This window comes from Eumetopias jubatus, unplaced genomic scaffold (genome assembly GCF_037043125.1).
Source record: "Eumetopias jubatus isolate StellerSeaLion01/CBP00866 unplaced genomic scaffold, mEumJub1_p1.0 scaffold_9, whole genome shotgun sequence".
Taxonomy (NCBI): Eukaryota; Metazoa; Chordata; class Mammalia; order Carnivora; family Otariidae; genus Eumetopias; species Eumetopias jubatus.
This window is the reverse complement of record NW_028274815.1, coordinates 116,371,186-116,395,843: the sequence shown is the minus strand read 5'-3', so window position 1 is coordinate 116,395,843 and position 24,658 is coordinate 116,371,186. Positions and strand designations below refer to the sequence as shown.

The 24,658-nt window shown below is 38.4% G+C and overlaps 1 protein-coding gene across 5 annotated transcripts in view; it reads right to left on the bottom strand.

Annotated features, from left to right (window-relative positions):
* Nucleotides 1-24,658, bottom strand: part of ITCH (itchy E3 ubiquitin protein ligase) — a 118,261-nt gene that overhangs the window by 70,956 nt on the left and 22,647 nt on the right. For all 5 annotated transcript variants that reach the window (XM_028118667.2, XM_028118666.2, XM_028118672.2 and 2 more), the window contains 2 exons: nt 9,261-9,351; nt 171-312 (listed from right to left, as the gene is read on the bottom strand). In XM_028118667.2, the coding sequence (XP_027974468.1) occupies nt 171-312; nt 9,261-9,330 (212 nt within the window). In that variant the 5' untranslated portion in view covers nt 9,331-9,351. The remainder of the gene's footprint in view (nt 1-170; nt 313-9,260; nt 9,352-24,658) is intronic.

The window sequence follows — 24,658 nt, the reverse complement described above, 5'->3', positions numbered from 1 at the left end:
AAAATAAATATCTAAAGAGAAACAAAAAGGGGACTAAAGAAAGGAGTCCTAGGAATAGGGGAGAAAGAAAAAATGAAAGAGGAGGAGGAGCAAAGAAAAATTTTTTAAAGCTTCATTTCTATTCACCTACAAAACTAAATATACATTATAGAAAATACTTTCAAACCTACACTGTAAGGGGTTGCTTCCATTTGGGACTGTTCGTATTGTTGCATTTTTCTGTCTTCTTTGACTGTCCGTCTACTGTGACTTCCACATAAGGACTTGGTCCAAACCAATTCTTTTTATTTTCTTTAAGTTTTGCTGAAATGACTAGGCAAAAGAAAAGGGAAAATATTTAAATATTCGAGATGTTAGTTCATCCTTCAAATCAACTTAATTTCATAAAGGTTACACAGAACATTATTACTTTTACTCAGAGAGGCAGTTTTGCTCTAAAATATTTACTAATTTTATTCAGTCATGACCTTTGTATTTCCTTCCAACCTAGTAAATAAACATAGTACTTCCCCCATATCATGCACCCAAATTACTATTAATATACTCCCAATGTTGGTATCAATAGTCTCAGAACTCTAATGTCAATTAAAAAGTACAACAAACCTGGTCAACAAATATTTGAATGCCTACCATGTGCCAGATATTGCTCTAAACTGTAAATAGAGTAGTTTACAGTATAGAAAAGGCTCTGGCTCCAGGGAGATAATATCCCAGTTAGAGAAAGTCCATGTGCTGAAAAACAGGCTAACATGGCAGATTATGACTTGGTAGTAAGGAAGGCCTCGGAGGAAGCACTTTTAAGCAAACATCTAAACGACAAGGAGTTAGCCATGAGAAGAGCAGTGGGAAGAGCATTCCAGAGAGAAGCAAAAAAACTTGGCATATCTGAGGAAACTATAGCAAACAGGGAAGTATGGTAAATGAGGTGAGATCACATTTAGCTTTGTAAGCCCAGACAAGGAATTTGGATTTTATTCTAAGCATGCTGGAAAGCCACCAGAGGAAGAGAGTTACAAACTAGGATTATTTTTTAGCATCTCATATATCTCATATTAGTAAGAGCTTCCTACAAAGTGCATCTTAAGATATTGACTCCATCATCTTCACCCTTGAATTAGTCAGTTTTGCCAAAAAATAACCTTGTCCAAGCCCCTTGGACAGTGTAACAACTAGATTTGAATCTAGCAGAGCACCTCATGGTTCCCACAAATGAGAACTCACTGCTTCCCAATAAATGAGGTGATCACAGCCATGTAAATATTCTATTACCTGGATATCTATTCTAGCAGCAAAGCACAGAGAATGCCAGTGCCTATCAAAGTTAAGGGACCCTTGGAGTTGCTAGAGGAGTCTGTATAGCAGCTACCCAAGAAGCTCAATACATAGTTCAAAGCACAGACAGTCCAGTCCCAGGTAGCAGCCATGAATCTCTTGACTTCTCAAGTACCATATACTTCTGTCCTTTGGTACTTACATGCCTTTTTTTGGTAGCATGCAAGCCAGCTACAGGGTTAGTACTCCAACAATGTATGCACATTCTATAAATTAGAGTTTCATCATTGTTTTGGAATACTTGGTATAATAAAGTTCAATCACAGATTTGAAATCAATATGCAGTACCAAAAAAAGTATTTGTCAAAGAAAGAAAAAGAGCTGTAAGACATATTACTGAAGTAGGCAATAAGGAGCCCTGAGGAATTTTAAGTAAAAGAGTGCCATTCAACAAATTTACTGAGTGCCTACTACATATATCAGGTATTATCTGGGGCACTGAGAATACAGTTATGATCAGACTAATACTCAAAGATCATTCTATTGCTGTGGGAAAAATGAAAGGGAAACAAAAGTAGGAGTTAAGAGGCTATTAGAGTCATCTAATCAAGAGATGACAGTGGTTTGGACGAGGATGGTGAACATGGATATGGGGAGGAATAAATCTTTTCTAAGGAGAACCAACAGGATTAGATTACATGAGGAAGTTGGGAAAAGAAGCAAGGATAACTCTCAGGTTTCCAGCATGAATAAGTGGATGGAAGACAGTATCATTTAATAAGATGGAAAAGATCTGGGAAACAAGTTTGAGGGGGTGGCATGGGCAAGAAGAAATCAAGAGTATTATACTGAATGAATAAATTTGAGATATGTATGAGACATTTAGACATAAACACTAAGAAGTCTTTCTCAGAATGGAAAATATTCAAGTGGGGACCAGACCTATCTCTGATTAATATGTACTATAAACCTCTAATACTTAATACAGACCAAAATTCAATCACAGGATTGCCACAGAAAAAATATAAACCCTTTATTTTTAATACATTTCTGGTGTGAGAAAAGGTGAAAGAGCCTAAACAATTATTCAAAGCCCACCATTGTATTTCAGGGGCTCTTATGATCCTCTGAAACTGATTAAACCTAGAACAAAGTAATGTAGGCCTGACAGGAAGGAAATGATCTGCCCTCAGGGGTTTTTTTGGATTCAAACTTTTGGGGCGCCTGGGTGGCTCAGTCAGTTAAGCGTCTGCTTTTGGCTTAGAGGCTCACGTCATGATCTGGGAGGCTCAGGTCATGATCCTGGAGTTTTGGGATGGAGCCCCGCCCCACATCAGGCTCTCTGCTGGGCGGGGAGCCTGCTTCTCCCTCTTCCTCTGCCTGCAGCTCCCCCAGCTTGTGTGCGTGCGCCCACTCACTTTCTATCAAATAAATAAAATCTTGGTGGGGAAAAAAGTATTCAAACTTTTGAAGGTTATTTTGCCACATAATCCCACCCAACCCCACTAGAACCGTTTTAGGACACTTTAAATGGGAAAATAAAAAGGGTAAAGGAAACTAACACCAACTATAAGTGTTTGCTATGTGTCTAGACGTAAACATTGTCATTTCAATACTCAAGACTATTCTGTGAGATAGATACTATCATCTTATTTTTACACATAAAAAGACAAACTCAAAAGAACTTAAAAGTTTGCCCAAGGGTCACTTGTAAAGCCTGAACAAGAGATATTAAGTGCTCAAATCTCAGTTTAGAATGCATAAAACTTTTGTTTTAGTCCTAATATTTGAAAATAGACCACTTACTACTGCCTGTAATTTAAATTCCTATAGTAAATTAGAAGAATAAAAACGGGGGGCACCTGGTGGCTCAGTCGTTAAGCGTCTGCCTTCGGTTCAGGTCATGATCTCAGGGTCCTGGGATTGAGCCCCGCATCGGGCTCCCTGCTCAGCGGGAAGCCTGCTTCTCCCTCTCCCACTCCCCCCGCTTGTGTTCCCCCTCTCCCTGTGACTCTCTGTCAAATAAATAAACAAAATCTTTAAAAAAAAAAAAAAGAATAAAAACAGTAAACTGTACAACAGGCAACCAAAAAATGTTAGTATCATCTGTTACATGGGCTACTGCAAAGGTCTCTAATAATTTTTTGTTTTTAACCTCACATCTGCAAACCCTCACAACTTCTAGAATTATTTTCCTAAAACAGATGTGATCATGTAAGTACTTTCAAATACTTCTCTAATGCCTGCAAAATGAAATTTAAACTCTGGGGTATTTTACATTGTTATGTACCTTTTCAGCCTCCTCCTATACCAAATCCCACCCAGCCCCCTGGTATTCTAACCACCCTTAACTGTTTGCTGTCCCTCACAAGGGCCATGCATTTTCATGTGCTACTCTGGAAGCTCCACTCACAATGATCTTTCTTCCTTTTCTAATTAGTAAAATCCTATTTCTTGAGAAACCAGCGACCCCTTCCTCTTTTGATTCAATGCTTCTTTAAACCTAAGAAGTTAAATTGCTCCTGCCTCTACGTTTCCACTGCATTTTCATATTTGCGTATGGTTCCTACAGCTTTTCATTCTGTCTTAGCTTCTAGTAAATTTACTGGTTTTTAGTTTAAATCACCCTGTAATCCCTGTCATGACAAGGATGTAGACAGTCTTTTAATTCCTATAGCACTTAGTAATTTAAACATGAGAGACATTTAATCTATTTGTTGAACCAAATGATTAGTAATGGTAAAAAACAAGTTTCCCTGCTTTATTGTTACATATACACATACTGTATCTATTGTATATAGTTTCATGGCATATATTAATGTTCTTCTGGGGCGTCTGGCTGGCTCAGTCAGAAGAGCATGCGACTCTTGATCTTGGGGTTGTGAGTTTGAGCCCCCAATGGGATGCAGAGGTTACTCAAATAAAAAACTTTAAAAAAATTTTAAAATTTATATTAATGTTCTGATCCTTTCTGAAGGTCAATGCTTTGACCTGACTTTGGTTCCTCATCCTAACTCTCCAGTACAAAAAAACTTAGACAATTTATTATTTTTTTAAAAGATTTATTTATTTGGGGGGGGTGGGTAGAAAGAGAGGGACAGAGAGTCCCAAGCAGACTCCTCACTGAGCATGGCGCCCAACACAGGGCTCGAGATCATGACCTGAGCCAAAACCAAGAGTTGGACACTTAACCAACTGCGCCACCCAGGCACCCTAACAATTTAAATATAAAGAAATTAAAGTGAATATCCTTAGCTTATCCCATCCTATTTTGGGAACTGGGAGGCTACAGTGAACAAGGTAAAACAAGTAAGGGTGCCGAGACCCGGTAAATTAGCAGTATGAACTGATAAGAAATAAAACCAGTTAAGCAAGGGCTAGCTTTGTGGTCAGAGTTACGACAGGCCACAAGAGGCCTCTGTGGCAGAACTATGTGTTGGCTAGATAGAATTTTATATAAACTCTGAACTTTAAGTAAAAAGGGAGTTCCTAGTATCCAAGCAGAGATTACAGTCTTCTAGTAAATTTGGGAAAGTGCAATATTATTTAATTCCAATTAGTAATAAAATCAAGATGGTTTCTCCTCTTCAAATGATCAGTTCTAAGTAGAGATTGAGGCAAAGAAAGTTCTAGGAAATACCAAAGTTACTTATTTTGCCCACATAGTATAATGCTAGCACACAGCAAGCATCAAATAAAAATAATAAGAATAATAGCTGAGGTTATGTGTAAAACATAATCAAACAGGAAATGGCTAAAGACAGGGAAGGACATAAGAAAACAGACTTATGGGTGCCTGGGTGGCTCAGTTGGTTAAGCGACTGCCTTCGGCTCAGATCATGATCCTAGAGTCCCAGGATCGAGTCCCGCATCAGGCTCCCTGCTCAGCAGGGAGTCTGCTTCTCCCTCTGACCTTCCTCCTTCTCATGCTCTCTCTACCATTCTCTCTCTCTCTCAATAAATAAATAAAAATCTTTAAAATAAAAAAAAAGAAAAAGAAAACAGACTTATGTCCAAGGTAAGGGACCAGGCCACTCGATTAGAGAAAAAGAGTAGAGGACCCAAAAACTCCAATTGTCAAAAGCAGATTCTGATGACGGACAGGGATGTGAAGGATAAAGGATAAAGAGGTAAAGAAAATTTTAAATATGTGATCCACCAGTTAGCCTCCTCATAACAATGTTAACACTTCCAATCTGCCCATAAATTAAATTTTTACATAAACATCGATGATCTTTCACAAATACTACCATTCTTGCCATTCATTCTGACAATATTCTTTTAAATTTGGGGTGCCTGGGTGGCTCAGTCGGTTAAGCATCTGTCTTTCGCTCAGGTCATGATCTCAGGGTCCTGGGATCGAGCTCCAACTGGGCTCCCTTCCTCAATGAGGAGCCTGCTTCTCCCTCTGCCTGCCACTCCCCCTGATGGTGCTCTCTCTCTCTGACAAATAAATAAAATCTTTAAATTAAAAAAAAAAAAAAAAAAGAGAAGAAACTAGAGCAGAACCAGAGTAGGATTTTAACTCTGACACTCAATTCTATCAGTCTTTCACACCAACTTTCTAAAACACAAATACAATTGATTACTGTTTGTTAAAAGCCCTGATTATTTCCCATCTCTTCCAGCAATGATTTTTTTTGTAGCCCTGACACTTATCTGAAGGAGATGACCCACTCGCATAAAATTTTCATGGCTCCCCACTCTGCAGCAGTGGCTTTTAGGGGCATTGGCAAAGTCTTGTGCATTTCCCTGCTTCGTGCCTCTTGCTCATATTCTCTCCTAAAAAGATTCCTTCTACTCCCCTACATTTTTTAAAAATAACTTCCTACATTTAAATAGTAAGATGCTTTAAGCATTGCCTCCTTTCACAGCAACTCTGGTCAAATACTGGTATCTCTCTTTCCTGACCAAAGTTGTTCTCTCTTCTTGCCATTACCATATACCATGGCATTTCTTTTTTAATACTTGAATATTTATGCCCTCCTTGATTCTAGAAATATGTTGAGGGAGCTTACCAAAAAAAAAGAAAGAAAGAAAACAACAATACTATAACTGATCCATTAACACAGAAAAAAATTACAATGTCATTAAAGGGATTTGTGCAAAAAACTTAGTTCTGAGGTTTCTAGCATCAAAAGCAAAGAACTAAACAATGAATTATGAAGAGCTGATTTATTCAACTTGGCACATTACTCTTTATAATCTTATGCTATTTGTCTCATATCTAATGATATATTTGCCAAATATATAATTTTTATCCATTCTTCATGTTTGTTTGTTTGTTTTTAGGATTTTATTTATTTACTTGATAGAGAGAGACACAGAGAGAGAGAGAGGGAACACAAGCAGGGGGGAGTGGGAGAGGGGGAAGCAGGCTTCCCGCGGAGCAGGGAGCCCAATGTGGGGCTCGATTCCAGGATCCTGAGATCATGAGCTGAGCCGAAGGCAGACGCTTAATGACTGAGCCACCTAGGCACCCTCTTCATGTTTGTTTTTATTAAATTGTTGCCTTGTATTTGTGCATTCTCAGAAAATGTAGAACCAAGATTAAAATCTTATAAATGGCAAGAATTTTGTCTTCTTGAGGTGCATTCAGGCATTTATTACATATTCTTCCTACTATAATGATGATAGCAAATATGATAAACAGTATGCAAAGAAAAAAGTCAAAAGGAATATAACCAAAACCTAAAGGAGTAACAGTATCATCTCTAAGGACTAAGATGATAAAAGGACCCCTATTATTTTACTGAGTTTTTAAAAATAAAAAACATGTGTATTACTCATGTAACCTGAAAAGGTAAAGATTTTTTTTTTTAAAGATCATTCCAATCCAAGGTTTCAACATTAATCTGCCCAAAAAAAGAAAAGTAATTAAGAAGCTGGCTCAATTTAAATCAGCTACTCAGGCTAGCTTCAGGATGGGGAGCAGGGGAAAACAATCAGAATCTTGATTAACAAAGAAATATTAGTATCTTTCACTGAGAATCAGACAGTGCTAAGGAAAGAGACTAGTGAAGGAATCCCCCAAAATAAGTTCTAAGATACTGTCACCTTACAAAAGTGTTATTTTTATATAATTCAATCACTTTTAGGTTTTGAGGAAGATAATAGTAAGGATATGGTTTGTGGCCTAATATTCATAATCCAGAGGTGGATATAAGACAGGTTTAATAAAGGGGCTCCTAGATGGCTCAGTTGGTTAAACAGCCACCTTCAGCTCAGGTCATGATCCCAGAGTCCCAGGATCAAGTCCTCCGTCAGGCTCCCTGCTCTACAGGGAGTCAGCTTCTCCCACTGCCCCTTACCCTGCTTGTGCTCTCTCTCTCTCTCAAATAAATAAACAAAATGTTAATTAAAAAATAAAAAGACAGGTGTAATAAAAGCTAAAATACTGGGGTGGCTGGGTGGCTTAGTCAGTTCAGCATTCAACTCTTGGTTTCAGCTTGGGTCATGAACTCAGTGTCCTGGGATCGAGCCCTGTGTTGGAGTCTGCTTGAGATTCTTTCCCCTCTGCTCACCACACCCCTCACTTGCTCATGAGCTCTCTCTCTAAAATAAATAAGTAAAAATTTTTAAAAGCTGAAATACTATACAGAGAATAACTGTCCTATAAGAAATAAATGCCATTAAAAGGATAAAGACTAAGGTTTCACTGTGTGATACAGATACATGCAGGTCTGAAAAAACTCTGGTGACTCACCAAATAATTCATATATAAATACCTACAAAGAGACCATATGGAGCCAGACTATTAAAGCTCTTAGTGCAGGCTACAGAAATTCTATACTATAGCCAAATAGAAGCACCAAAGGTTTTTGAGCAGGAATGTAACATAACAAATGGCATATTAGAACATTAGGAATACTAATGTGAAAGTGATACACTTGGTTAGTATGGTTAGAGACAGATACATTAATTAAATAATAATAGCAACCAAAGGATTTAAATAGGCATTTCTCCAAAAAAAATACACAAATGGCCAATAAGCTCACGAAAAGATGTTCAACATCAATAACCACCAGAGAAATGCAAATCAAACCCACAGTAACATACCACTTCATACCCACCAGGATGTCTATAATCAAAAAGACAGGTAACAAGCATTGACAAGGATGTGGAGAAATTGGAACCCTCATACATGGCTGATGGGAATATAAATGGTGCGGATGCTTTGAAAAATAATTTGGAATTATTCTTCACAAAGTGAAACATACAATATGACCCAGTGACTCTACTCCTAGGTATATACTCAAGAGAACTGAAAAGACAAACCTTCACAAAAACTTGTACACAAATGTTCATAGCATTATTCATAATAGCTAAAGAGTAGAAACAACCCAAACATATATCAACTGATAAATGGATATATAAAATGTAGTATGTTCATACTTGCAATATTACTTGGCAATAAAAAGAAATGAAATACTAATGCATGCTACAATAAGATGAACCTTGAAAACATGCTAAGTGGAAAAGAAACAAAAAGCCATACATTTTATGATTCCATTTATATGAGAGATGCAGAATAGGCAAATCTACAGACAGGAAGTAGATTAGTGGTTGCCTGTGGCTGAGGGTGGCTAGGAGACATGGGAAGTCCTCCAGTAACGGGTAGAGGTTTCTAAAATTGACCGTGGTGGCAGTTATTCAACACTGTGAACATACTAAGGATCAGCGACCCTCTATATGAGTAAACTGTGTGGTATGTGAATTACTTCTCAAGGCTGTCAATACAAAACAAAAAACAATTGCAACTGCCCTGACACCAATATTTAATAGGAGAGGAAAAAAACAAAACCTGCAAAATACCCAAGAATATCCCAAAATAAAAGCATAATTTTTATACAACTAAACATTCTGTTCATTCATTCATTAAGCGAATACTAATTCAACACCTGATATAAAAGAGCCACTGCAGATTTTCTTAAGATTATTTTTATCTTGGGGAAAAAAGTATAGCAGTAGATCTTTTTAAGACTTACCAGTGATCTGAAGTTGTGATTTCATGGTCAGGCTACCCATTGAACCAAGCTGTGATCCACTGCCAGACATACCACCAACAGGACGGCAAATCTGAGCATGGAAAAGGAGACACTGTAAACATCAAAAGATCCCATATAAAAAACATGTATAGCGCTAACCAGGCTATTTCCATGTCTCACTGAAGACCACACAATAATAGTGGCCTTAGCATTGCTAAATAAAATTTTCAATTCTAGTATTCATCCTGCCTAACCTATCAACAAAATGACACTGCTTATCATTCCTTCTTCCATGGTTTACATTCTTCCCTGGAGCTCCCAATACATTCTCTAGGTTTACATCCTACCTCACTGATTGTTCTGTTCTTAGGCTCCTTTGACAATCCCTCCGGTTTTCTCCCTTCTCTTAATGTTGGAGTGCCCTGGGGCTCAGTTCTTGGTTCCCTCTTACCTCTCTGTACTCATTTCCTCAAGGATATCATCCAGTGTTATGGCTTTAAATGTCAGCTATATACCAGTGAGTCCCAACTTTGTATTTCTATCCCAGATGTCATTCCTAAACTCCAAACAAGTTCCTTTGGGTATCTAAAAGACACCCCCCCGCCCCCCCCCCCACCGACTTCACACATCAAACTGAACTCCTGATAACAACTCCATTCTTTCAGATGCTCAGGCTAAAAACGTGGAGTAATCCTGCCTTTTTTATTTCCCTTCCTATCTTGCCAGCAATTCAACAGTCTCTATTTGCAAAATAGATCCAGAATCCAACCATTTCTCACCAACACTACCATCAATCTGTTCATAGTGGCCACTGACAGCCTGACTTTTTTTTCATGGATTATGCCTCCCTCCTAAGTTACTCCAAGTATCAACAGGTCTCCCTGTTTCTACCTGGTGTCTAGCTTCTCCCTCTTCCTCTACCCCTCCCCCCTGCTCATATTTTCTCTTGCAAATAAATCTTTTAAAAAAAAAAGTTAGATCATATTCTACTCTGCTTAAACACTCAGTAACCTCTTATCTTAGTTAAAAGAGAATCCAAACTCCTTCCCCTGGCTTACAGATGCCTGACTCCATTCCACCCAGGACTGACTCTGATCTTACCTCATATCATTCTCCCCCTTACCCATTAAACATCTAGCTTTCTTTCTAATTCTCAAACACACTAGGTCATTCCAGCCTTTGTACCTAACTGCTCCCTCTGCTTTTTCCTCTATCTTTAAATAGAGGCACCCAAGTGGCTCAGTCAGTTAAGCACTCTGCTCTTGATTTCCTCTCAGGTCATGATCTCAGGGTCCTGGAATCAAGCCCCACATGGCTCAGGGGTGAGTCTGCTTGAGGATTCTCCCTCTGCCCGTCCTCCAGCTCACGTACACATGCTCTCTCCCTTGATCTCTCTCTCAAATAAATGAATAAATCTTTAAAAAAAAAAAGCTAACACCTTGTATTCAGGCTTCAAGTTAAATATCACCTGTCAGAGAGGTCTGGACTTACCCAATCTAAAGTAGCCATCCTATCACTTTCTACGACATCACTGAAAATTTTCTGGTTTATTGACTCTAAAGTCCACAAAAGTAGGCACCTTCTCTACCTTGTTAATCAGTGCCTGGAATATTCTGGAAGTTTTTTTTTAGTCCACAATTTCACCTGTCACAATACCCAATATCAAAAATACAAGAAATAACAAGTATTGGCAAGAATGTTGAGAAAAGGGACCCTTGTGCACTGTTAGTAAGAATGTAAATTGGTACAGCCACTGTGGAAAACAGTACGGAGGTTCCTAAAAAAAATTAAAAATAGAAATACCATATGATCCAGTAATTCTACCACTGGGTATTTATCCAAGAAAACTGAATACATTAATTCGAAAATATACGTGCACCTTATTTTTACTGCAGCATTATTTACAACAGATAAAATATGGAAGCAACCTAAATGCCCATCAGTAGATGAATGGATAAAGATGTGTGTGTGTGTGTGTATGTGTGTATGTGTGTGTGTGTGTGTGTGTGTGTGTGTGTGTGTATAATGGAGTATTAGCCATAAAAGAAAATAGGATCTTGCCATTTATAAGAGCATGGATGGTCCTAGAGAGTATTATGCTAAGTGAAATAAGTCAGAGAAAGACGAAAACCATATACTTTCACTTATATGTGGAATATAAAACACAAAACATAGGAACAAACAAAAAAAGCAGAGGCAGACCCATAAATACAGAGAACAAACCAGTGGTTGCCAGAGGGGAGGGGGTAAGCAGACAGGCAAAATGGGCAAAGAAAGTGGGAAGTACAGACTTTCGCTTATGAAATGAGTAAGTCACAGGGATGAAAGGTACAGCATAGGGAACACATTAATGGTGTAATAGTGATGTATGGTGACAGATGGCACCTACACTTGTGTGCATAACATACAGAGCTGTCACATCACTATGTTGTATACCTGAAAATAATGTAACATTGTGTGTCAACTATACTTCAATTTAAAAAAAAAAGTCCCAGGGGCACCTGGTTGCTCAGTCAGTGGAGTATGGGACTCTCAATCTTGGGGTTGTGAGTTTGAGGCCCACATTGGGCATAGAGATTACTTAAAAATAAAATCTTTAAAAAAATTAATAAAATTTTTTAAAATAAAAATAAATAAATAAAGGAAGAAAGTAAATAAGTCCAGCGGTTCCTGGCTGGCTCAGTCCATAGAGCATGCTCGAGCAGTCAATAGAGACTTGATCTCAGGGTTGTAAATTTGAGCCCCATACTAGGTGTAGAGATTACTTAAAAATAACATCTTAAAAAGTTTTGCCTCTTCCAGAACGTCAGGTAGGTGGAATCATACAATTTGTGGCTTTTTCAGATTGCCTTCTGCTACTCAGCAATATTACTAAAGGTTCCTCCATACCTTTTCATGGCTTGACAACTTTTTTTTTAAATTGCTGAATAATATTCCATTGTGTGTTTGTACCACAGTTTATCCATTCTCCTATTAAAGGACATCTTGCTTGCTTCCAGTTTGGGGCAATTATGAAAAAAGCTGCTATAAATATTCAGATACAGGTTATTTGTCAACTTAAGTTTTCAATTCAATTGAGTAAATAGGTATACAACTGCTGGATAATGGTAAGCCTATGGTTTAACCCTGTAAGAAACTGCCAAATGGTATTCCAAAATAGTTGTGCTATTTTGCATTCCTACTAGGATTGAAGGAGAATTCCTGGGCAGCTGGGTGGCTCAGTCAATTAAGTGCACCTAAACTCAGGTAGTGATCTCGGGGTCCTGGAAATGAGCCCCCTTCTGCCTCTCCCACTGCTCCCCCTTCCCCCACCAGCTCAAGCTCGCTCTCACTCTAAATCTTAAAAAAAAAAAAAAAAAAGAATTCCTATTGTTCTATATCTTCACCAGCATACGGTATTATTAGCTTTTCAAAATTTTGCCAGTCTAACAGATGTGCCATGACATTTCACTGATGGTTTAATTTGCAATTCCCATGACATGATGTTGAACATCTTTTCATATGCTTATTTGGAATCTATGTATGTTGCTTGGTAGGGTATCTCTTCAGATCCTTTGCTCACTTTTTGTTTTCACATTGTTACATTTTAAGAGTTCTTTATATATTTTAGAAACAAGTCCTTTACCAGATTTGTGTTTCGCAAATATTTTCTCACAGCCTATGGCTTCTCCTTTCATTCTCTTAACAGTGTAAAGGTTCCAAAATGTGGGTGTACGTGGGGGATGGGGCGGTTTCCTCACACCAACGAGCAATTCTCCGACACTGGCCGGGTGTCCTACAACTTATTTCTGACAGTATCCACCCAGAGATAGCATCAGATCCCACAGGTTAAGTGATCAGTCCTACAAGCTCCCGCACCCCACTTCAGATGCTAGTCCCAAGTCCAGGATGCCTTGTGTTGACTAACCAGCTACAGACTGGAGGTTCTAATGATTACCACCTTGGGTCTGATTAATTTGTTAAGAGTGGCTCATAGATTCCTAGATTACCAGTTTATTATAAAAGGATATCACTAACAGCCAGATGAAAGAGATGCATAGGGCAAGGTATGGGGAAAAGGTGTGAAGCTTCCAGGTCCTCAGCCAGTGCACTACTCTCCCCAAACCTTCCTGTATTTACCAACCTGGAAGCTCTCTGAACCCCATCCTTTCAGATTTTTATGGAGGCTCTGTTACACAGGTGTGGCTGATTAAATCACTGATCATTATCAACTGAACTCAGATCTTCAGCCTTCTCCTCATTGTGGGGGTGGGAATGAAAGTTCCAATTTCTAATCACACGGTTAGCTCCAATGGCAACCCGCTTCCATCCTTAAGACATCTTCTAGGGGCGCCTGGGTGGCTCAGTCATGAAGCGTCTGCTCAGCAGGAAGCCTGCTTCTCCCTCTCCCTCTCCTGCTTTTCCCTCTCCCTCTCTCCGTTTGTGTTCCCTCTCTCCAGGTCTCTGTCAAATAAATACATAAAATCTTTAAAAAAGGGCGCCTGGGTGGCTCAGTTGGTTAAGCGACTGCCTTCGGCTCAGGTCATGATCCTGGAGTCCCGGGATCGAGTCCCACATCGGGCTCCCTGCTCAGTGGGGAGTCTGCTTCTCCCTCTGACCCTCTTCCCTCTCGTGCTCTCTATCTCTCATTCTCTCTCTCTCTCAAATAAATAAAATATTTTTTAAAAAATCTTAAAAAAAAAGACATCTTCTAAAAGTCATCTCATTAACACAACAAAAGACACCTTTATCACTCTCATCACTTAGGAAATTCCAAGAGTTTTAGGAGCTCTGTATCAGGAACACGATTGAAAACCAGATATACATTTTTTTATTATAAAATCACAGTATCACATAGTGCATTTTAATAAAGTCCAATTTCTAAGTTTTGTCTTTCACGGATTGTGCTTTTGGTGTCATATCTAAAAACTCATTGCCATCTCCTCAACAAACGGTGCTGGGACAACTGCACAACCATATGTAAAAAAATTAAGTTGGACCCCTACAAAAGAACTGTGGTTGTATGTTTTGACCTGTCTAGAAGTTACATGAAGGACTGGCTCAAGAACTTCTCTTGCCTTTGTTCTCCCTGCCTGGGAGCTTCCTTCGGGCTGGGATAGCTTCCCAGGCAGTGTTTGTCAAAAGAATTTAAAAGCAAATGTATTAACCACTGCCACCTGGGGCAAAGGATAATAGGTGGGGCACACAACAGATATACTGAAAAGACCGAGAAGGAAGAGACTAGCGAACAAGACATTTGGGGGAATGAGGGCTTCGAAAAACTCTTGGGTATTATGTTAAATATAGAAGTCCTTGCACAGGCCCAGGGGTGGATGCATGCTCAGAAGGGTCAGAAGATCCTGGCTCTCAACTCTGACCTTCAGGCTCCATGCAAACAGGAAGTAAAGGCTAAGACAGTTTTAAACTGCCTGGCTAAGCACAGGAGTGTCCAAACACAGCCAATCTGCAAGCACGGTAGTGTTTGCGGGGTTTTTTGGTTCTAAGTTTTTAAGGATATCTGTCAAATCACTAGCTGACCACTAATCTAACAGAACACAGACTTTAGTGGCCATACATAACAAAGAATACAGACTAGACAAAATTAGTTTCGAAATGTCACCAAATAAGCAAACAAAATGAGCAGCAATAATAAACCATGAAGTGGGGGGCACCTGGGTGGTTCAGTTGGTTAAGCGCTGGACTCTTATTTTGGGCTCAGGGTCATGATCTCAGGGTTCTGGGATCGAACCTGCAATCCTGGCTCATGCTCAGCAGAGTCTGTGTGAGGATTCTCTCTCCCTCTCCCTCTCCCTCTGCCCCTCCCCCTGCATGCACATGCTCTAAGATAAAGAAATAAATCTTATAAAAAAGAGAGAAGAGAAGAAACCATGAAGTGGGAGAAGAATCTGATTTCCAGAACATTCAAAATGTTCAGTTTTTCATACTAGCAAACCAAATTCAACAGCACATCAAAAGGCTTACTATACTATGACCAAGTGGGATTCATCACTGGGTTGCAAGGATGGATCAACATGTAAAAATCAGTGTTATAATTAAAAGAAAGCTAAAATCACATGATTATCACAACTGATGTAAAAAAAAGCATTTGACAAAATTCAATAGTCTTTAATGATAAAATCTGCCAAACTAGGAATAGAAGAAATTTACAAAATGAAGAATATACATGAAAAGCCCACAACTTTCACTCAGTGGTGAAAAATTAAAAGCTTGTCCTCTAATACTAGAAATAAGACAGAATACCAACTCCCACCGCTTCTATTCAACATAATACTGTAAGTCCTAGCCAGAGTGATAAGGCCAGAAAAAAATAAATAAAACAATCCCACTTACAATAGCACCAAAAATAAAATACTTAGGAATAAACTTAACCAAGGAGATGAAAACTACAAAACTCAGGGTGTCTGGGTGGCTCAGTTGGTTAAGCATCTGCCTTCGGCTCAGGTCATGATCTCGGGGTCCTGGGATTGAGCCCTGCCATCGGGCTCCCTGCTCGGCGGGAAGCCTGCTTCTCCCTCTCCCACTCCCCTTGTTTGTGTTCCCTCTCTCACTCTCTGTCAAATAAATAAATAAATCTTAAATAATAATAATAAACTCTAGCAAAGAAATTTTTAAAATCAAAAAAGTAACTAGAGTAAAGGTTAAGGAAAAACAGAAGTAGAGATAACAAGCAAGTAACTTCAGTAAGCTACAAAGCAGATAGACCAATGCTAATTGACAGCACACTCAAGAAAGTTGACTCCTATGTTGGTAATAGAGAAAAGCCTAGAACCAAGATGGTTTACACTGTAGCGTCTTCAAGAAAGGCACCAAGTAATCCTGGAAGTACGGCATAAAGTTAAGATACATAAGCAGGATGAAAGCTATCTACCAAGCAGTTTGATTCCTAAAAATCCCCTACTTCACACCAGAAGGCTCAGGGGTTTTTTCCTCTAGAGACAGTAAAGTAGAGCATCTCTGGAATGGGAGATGCCAGGCACAGTGTAAGGATGGACAATAATATCAAAAACAGGAGAATTAAAAGAACATACTCAAACTGAATGACAAAACTCCCATCCTCCTTCCCCACTGGCTGTAGCTCACTGTAGTTAAGACTTAACCAACCAGGCAGTAGACAGGATAAGTCTTTTTATGAAGTTCCCCAACTTCATAAAAGGTTATCCAACAGATAACCCTATAGTGAGGTTCTCTGTTAACAAGCTTCTCCTTCCTACATGCACACTCAGAGCTCCCAGCCTGATTCTTAGTCTCCCCTCCTTAAACATGATAAAATACTAGCAGGCAATATGAAAAGCTTCTACCAGGAAGTGATGCCAAAGAAAAACAAGGAGAACTTTAAAAAATGTATTAACATCCTCAGAGAGATGAAGATACAACATTCATGAAACAAAAATAGGATGCCATAAAAAAAAGAACATTCAGGGGGGAAAAAGGAATTAGCATGAAAACTGTTCCCAGTAGGAACAGCCTATACGATGGAGATGGGCTACACCAATTTTGTAAGCTCGAGTAGTCTGAAATACCCAGTTCTGTACATAGGTTGTCAAAACACTAGAATAGGGATCAACTGATACATGCTGCTGCCAGACTGACAAAATAATCTGGTTGCCAGAACTATGATGTAATTTTAAATAACCTTGCAGCTTTAAACTATTTTTTGGTCCCTGTTAGACGGCTAACAACATGTCCTATTTTTCCTATGAGACTTGACTGCAGAGTTGAGTTTTCCATTCTTTATTTTCATAAACATCTTTACATTTAAAATCCCATTACCTAAGAAACCTTGCAATTTGGGAAAGGTTAACTAATATAATTTCCAAATACATTAAGGAAGAAATGTAGATTCTGAATGACAAATGTAGTTAATGTCACCTAACTAACCATGACCAATATACGATATTAATATCCATCATTTTATTCATTCATCATTCATTTTAGTTATTAGATAACAAAATATCTTCAATCTGATGTTCTGAAATAGGGAGTTTTACTGTAAAGGGCCAGGGAGTAACCATCTTAAACCTTGTGAACCATATGATCTCTGTTAAAACTACTCAACTACCTTTTTGTGTGACAGCAGCCATAAACAACACATAAAATGAATGAATGAGACTGTGTTCCAGAAAAACTATTTACATAAATAGGCAGAAGGCCAAATTACTTCAAGCATGGGCCATAGTTTGCTAACCCCTTGTCCTCAAGAATCAAAGTGATAAATGGAGGTACTATTTAAGAACACCCTACATGAGGCGCCTGGGTGGCTCAGTTGTTAAGCGTCTGCCTTCGGCTCAGGTCATGATCCCGGGGTCCTGGGATCGAGCCCCATGTCAGGCTCCCTGCTCAGCAGGAAGCCTGCTTCTCCCTCTCCCATTCCCCCTGCTTGTGTTCCCTCTGTCGCTGTCTCTCTCTGTCAAATAAAGAATATTTTTAAAAAATAAAAAATAAGAACACCCTACAAGGGGCACCTGGGTGACTCAGTCAGTTGAGCATCCAGCTCTTGATTTTGGCTCAGGTCATGATCTCATGGGTCATGAGACTGAGCCCTGTGTCAGGCTCTGCACTCAGTGGGGAGTCAGCTTGAGTTTTGTCTCTCTCTATCCCCCACCCCATTATATAAATCTTAAAAAAAATAAATAAATAAGTAACACCCTATACACATCACCATTACAGCTGAAAACTGGGAAATACAGAAGAGGCAAAATTCCTTGAGACATTAGGATAAAACAACTGGATATGAGTGCAAAATCTTGTAATTAATTGTTTTACATTTTCTTCTTTATGCTCATCACTACTCCCTTCATTTGGCTCTCCTTATACTTACCATACTAATTTCAAAATTTCTCCTTATCTAACCCCAATCTGTCCGTATGGTGTTGTCAAAATGATTTTTACGATGAATTCTCTACACCTCTAATGACCCTCACTTGCCTATTCTCTTAACTCACCTTCCACTCTCTTGTATGTACCCCATGCTTCAACCACACAGAATTACTGACCCTACCCTACCATGCCCTCTGTTCAATACTTCCCTGATTTACTTATCCTGTTCCTTCTATTCAAGTGTGCTCTGCTCCTTCCTTAACTTCCCATTCATCTGGTCTTCCCCTTATCCTTCAACATTCTTCTCAAGCATTTCATGTGGTAGCCTTCCCTCAACTCCAAAGCAGAAATAATGAATTTCTTCTCTTCAACCTTACTGCATGTATTCCAGGAGATATTATAACATGGTAATTAATTGTGCAGGCTTTGGAGTCAGCTTGATCCACATATCATCACTATTATTTATTGTGCAAAAGTGAACAAATTACTTATTGTCTGAGCCATGCTTTCTTCATCCATAAAACAGGGATCATTTTATCGTAGTTTTAAAGACTGAGGTAATACCGTAAAGTGCTACAGACAGCTTTAAACCTAACAAGTGTTCAAAAGCTGTCCCTTAATATCTGTTTGCAAATCTTTCTCCTCTTTCAAACTGTTTTCTTGAGATCAGGGACCATTTATCTTTACATTGCTACAGCTGGACACAATGCCTGAAGCACCTTAATAGTAAGCCCTCAAATATCTGTTGAATCAATCAACAAATATGTAAAACTTATGATAGTCAAGGTGAACTTTTCTCTAACACCTCAGAAGAATTTAGGATACCTGAATTTAGGATACCTTTCTTATTAAACATTAAAAGGCTTAAAAATATCTATTACAATCCAAAGGACTCACCACTGTCCAATATTTCTCTAAATAAATGGGAGCACTAGTAACCTGTCCAAAAGAACCTCTACTTGTAAATAAACGAGGTTACAAAAGGGTGTTTTTTGTTTTTGTTCTTAGGTTTATAATAATATAAAAGCAACCAATGAATACATGCTGCAGAAAGTTTCCCACATAATAAAAACCACAGATTTACAGAGACACTTGGGTGGCTCAGTTGGGTAAAGTGTCTGACTATTATCTCAGTTCAGGAGTTCAAGCCCTGCACGGAACCTACTTAAAACAAACAAAAAACCCCAGAGATTTACAAAGATAAGAAGGCTTCTGCCCTACTAGAATTTAAAATGTGAGAAAGAGCCAAAAATAATTAAAATTATAGAAAATTGACACTGTGTTCTCTATATGTGCAAGTAACATAAGTAAGGAAATACAGGCTGTAGTAATTAATTTTGACTTTGTAGGCAGGGAGAATTCAGACAAGATGCCACAAAAGAGAAGCACTTGTGAGTGAAAAGGGTAATAGGAAGAGAACAGGAGATTTGCTTAAATTTGGCCAACAAACAAGGCACAAAGGGGGAAATGATACAATATAAAAAGAATGGACTACAAAAATCAATACACTGGGCACCAAGCCCTAGCTCTGCTGTTACAAACATTAGAAAGAAATAAAACTTGTAATTCACCAGCAATGTGAATGTCTTCCTAGAAAACCCATAAGCCTCTATATAATACAACTAATAATAAACCTAGAAAACTGACCAGTATCATGGACAAAGTGGAAAGCAGAAAACCTTTAAGTGAAAGAAATAAAAAATATTTATCTCAAAAGCCAACTATTTTTGGATAACTACACAAATGTGTGAACATAAAACATATTCATAACAGGGCAACACAAAGAGAAAACAACAACAAAAGCTAGGTTGGCACTCCTGGAATTCAGATGGAGTTAAGAAAGAAAAAATATATAAAAAGATTTTTTTTTGAAGATTTTTTTTTTTATTTGAGAGAGAGAATGAGAGACAGCACGAGAGGGAGGAGGGTCAGAGGGAGAAGCAGACTCCCCACTGAGCAGGGAGCCCAGTGAGGGACTCGATCCCGGGATTCCAGGATCATGACCTGAGCCGAAGGCAGTCGCTTAACCAACTGAGCCACCCAGGGGCCCTATAAAAAGATTTTAATTCTTGGCCAGTTAGAAGTCTAGAAGCCGTGGTAGCCAGCCTCAAAAATGTCCCTCAAGGGATGCCTGAGTGGCTCAGTTGGTTAAGCGTCTGCCTTCCCCTTAGGTCATGATCCCAGGGTCCTGGGATGGACCCCTGCATGGGGCTCCTTACTCAGCAGGGAGCCTGCTTCTCCCTCTGCCTGCCACTCCCCTTGTTGGTGCTCTCTCTCGCTCGCTCTCTAATAAATAAATAAATAAATAAAATCTTAAAAAAAAAAAATGCCCCCCCAAAATCCTTATCTCCTGATATTCAAAACTCTTGTGTAATTTCCCTGTCAGTGACACATGGTTGGCTTATACAACCAACAGAATATGGTGGAAGTAAGAGTGTACTATATTTAAAGCTAGGTCATAAAAGGCATTACAAATTTTTGCCTTGATCCCTAGGATTGCTTGTTCTGGGAGAAGTCAGCTACCATACTATGTAGACATTCAAGTGGTCCTATGGAGATGCCCAGGTAAAAAGGAAATGAAGCCTCCCACCAAAAGCCAGCACCAATTTGCTAACCATGAGTGGGTGACCTTGGAAGTAGATATTTCAGTCCCAGTCAAGACTAAAGATCAATGCAGCCTGATATGTAATGGATATCAGGAGGTACACCAAGAGAGACCTTAAGCCACAACTGCTCAGCTAAGCTACTCCCAAATTTTTCACCCACAGAAACTGCAGAAGATAATAAGTTATTATTATTTTAAGCCCTGAACTTCAGGATAATCTACTGCATAGCAAGAGAACACTAACAGAGAAGCCAAGGTATAATCTTGGCTAAGTACTAGGGTAACGTAAGATCTTTGCTCTAAATTACACGAAGAAAACTTACACTGAAGTACCAACCTAACATGCTTAGAACTTATCCTGAAGTTCTTACAATTCAAATAGAAGGGTGTGTACTTATTTTATATTTGGTAATGATTTATTTCTTAAAAGGCAAAATAGGATGAATTATGGGAGCGTGACCATTTAATTTTTCATACAAATTGGGATGGTTTTGATTGTGAACAGGGACAAGATGAAATGCTGTGTCAACAGAAATAAACCAGATCTATACTGGTTTAACCATAACATAAAGCCACACTAGTTGTGGATGATAGGTATGGAAATTTAAATTGCTAAAATAAGGTGGTATAAAAGAAAAAGTATTAAATTCAGGAGGCTGCAATAAACTACAAGCGTCATCATAATAAAAAATTACTAGTTTGGGCTCAGTCGGTTAAGCATCCAACTCTTGATTTTGGCTCAGGTCATGATCTCAGGGTTGTGAGCCCTGTATCAGGCTCTGCAACAGGCTCTGCGATGGGCTTAGAGCCTGCTTATTAAGATTCTCGCTCTTTCACTCTGTTCCTCCCCCGCTTAAAAAAAAAAAAACTACTTTGGGGCGCCTGTTGGCTCAGTGGAGCATGTGACTCTTGATCTCAGGGTTGTGAGTTCGAGATCCACTTGGGTGTAGACATACTTAAAACTTAAATCTTTAAAAAAAAGTAACTAATTTGTTGAATAATCATGTGCTGGGAACTGTTTTGAAGAATTTTACATGTAGTAACTCATTTAATACCCTCATAATGAGTTGAGTAGTGGCTCCCAAGATACTATGTCCACATCTTATTTCCTGAAACCTACAAATGTGACCTTACATGGAAAAAGGGTCTTTACAGATATAATTAGGAATTTCAAGATGATATCATCCCAGATTATCCAGGTGGACCTTAAATCCCATGACAACTGTCCTGTTAAGAGACTCACAAAAAGAAGAAGAGAAAAAGGCCATGTGAAGACAGGTAGAGATTAATATTATGCAGCCACAAGCCAAGGGACACCTAAGAGCCACCAGAAGGTGGGAAAAGGAAGGAAGGATTCTCCCTAGAGCTTTTAGAGCAAATGCAGTTCTTCTGACATCTTGACTTCAGGCTTTTGGCCTCTAGAACTGTGAGAAATTCTCTATTTTAAGTCACCAAGTTAGAGGTAAGTTGTTATAGCAGTCACAGGAAATTAATACATTCCCTATGACATAGATATTACTATCCACATTTTACCAATGATGAAACAAGCACAGAAATGTTAAGTAATCTAATAAACCAGAAGATTTGGGGATAAGAATAAAAAGTAATAAAACGTAATTAAAAAAACTGGTTTAGAAATAGTATTTGGAGGCTGGTCATGGGGACTGACTTTCCCCTTAAAATTTAGCTGAGCTTAATAAATGAAAAAGAAATGAAAGAAGAAATGAATGAAGAAGAAATGAAAGAACCATGATTTTGCAACCTCTAATGTAATAACTTAGGCAAGAATCATCCATAGATGATGGCATTTTAAAATATATCCATAAACTATTTGATACTCCTCCCTTCAAAAGATGGAACCTAATACCCTGCCTCTTGAATGCAGGCCAGATTTAGTTACTCTTCTAATGAATAGAATGTTCACAAATAGAAAGGACAGTATGTGACTTCTAAGGCAAGGTCATAAGAAGCAATGCCACAACAATGTGTAAAGATGTAATTTTGTAACATCAACAACTAAAATGGGTAGTGACAGAGCTCTAAAAGAACAGCTTTTTATATTATTGAAATGAAGCAGTTATAAATTCAAATTAGAGTATTATAACTTTAGGACTTTAAATGTAATCCCCATGGTAACCACAAAGAAGTTACAGAATATATACAAAAGGAAATGAGAAGGCAATGCAAATGTTTCACTATCAATTAAACACAATGAGAGTAATGAAGGAAATGAATGACAAAAAAAGCTATAACACATATGGAAAACAAAGAGTAAAATGAGGAAGTCCCTCTTTACCAGTAATTACTTTACATGAAATGGACTGAACTCTCCAATCAAAAGACAGAAATTGGTAGAATGGATTAAAAACATCATCTGATCATATGCTGTCTACAAGAGACTCATTCTAGATCCAAAGACACAAATAGGCAAAAAGTAAAAGGATGGAAAAAGATAATACATGTAAATTATAAATAGTAACCAAAGGACTGCTGAGGTAAGTCTACTAAAGTCACACAAAGTAGACTTTATTTTTTTTTTAAGATTTTATTTATTTATCTGAGACAGAGAAAAAGTAAGAGCGGGGTGGGGGGGAATTGCAGGGGGAGGGGAAGAGCAGAGGGAGAGCGAGAAGCATATTCCCCGCCGAGCAGGGAGCCCAATGCAGGACTTGATCCCAGGACTCCAGGATCATGACCTGAGCCAAAGGCAGACATTTAACCAACTGAGCCACCCAGGTACCCCCAAAATGACTTTAAATCAAAAAAGGTTATGAGACTTTATGGCTGGCTCAGTTAGGGGAACATGTGACACTTGATCTCAGGGTAATAAATTCAAGCCCCGTGTTGGGTATAGAGATTAAATAGACAGATAAACAAACAAACAGAACTAAAAAAAAAGGTTACGAGACAAAAGATGTTACAATATTAATAAAAGGTCCAAAACAGCAGGAAGATACAGTAATTAGAAACATTTACACCACTAGTAACAGGCCATCAAAATATATGAAGCAAAAACTAACACATCTGAAGGTAGAAATAGACATTTCTCAGCATACTGAAAGGATTATACACCAAGTAGGTTTATTCCTGGCATTCAAGGATGGTTCAACATATAAAAATTAATCAATGTAATACACCATATTAAAAGAATGAAGGGAAAAAAAACATGATCATCTCAATTGATAGAGAAAAAGCATCTGAAAATATTTAACATCCTTTCATGATAAAAATATTCAACAAAGTAGGAATAAAAGGGAACCACCTCATTATGTTAATAAAAGCCATATATGAAAAACCCACAACAGACATCATACTCAATGGTGAAAGAATGAAAGCTTTTTCTTAAAGACCAGGAATAGAGCAAGGATGCCCACTCTCACAACTCCCATTCAACACAGTCCTGGAAGTCCAAACCAAAGCAATTAGGCAAGAAAAAGAAATAAAAAGCACCCAAATTAGGAAGAAGTAAAATTCTGTTTGAAGATATGATCTTTTATATATAGAAAACCTTAGATATTCCACACACACAAAAACTGTTAGGACTAATAAATCCAGCAAACTAGCAAGATACAGAAATCAACACACAAAAATCTGCTGCATTTCCATTCATTAACAATCAACAATCCAAGCAGGAAATTAAGAAAACAAAAAATTTAGTAGGTTAAGCATCTACCTTCCACCCGGGTCATGATCCTGGGGTCCTGGAATCAAGCCCCAGTCTGCCTCCCTGCTCAGCGGGGAGCCTGCTTCTCCCTCTCTCTGCCCCAGCCCCACTCCTGCCTTCTCTCACTCTCTAATATATAAAATCTTTAAAAAAAACAAACAGTAAGACACTTACGAATTAACCAATGAGGTAAAAGACTTGTAACACTGAAAACTATAAAACACTGCTGAAAGAAATTAAAGAAGACACAATAAATAGAAAGATATCCTGTGTTTATGGATTAGAAGTCTTAAGATGTTAATACTACCCAAA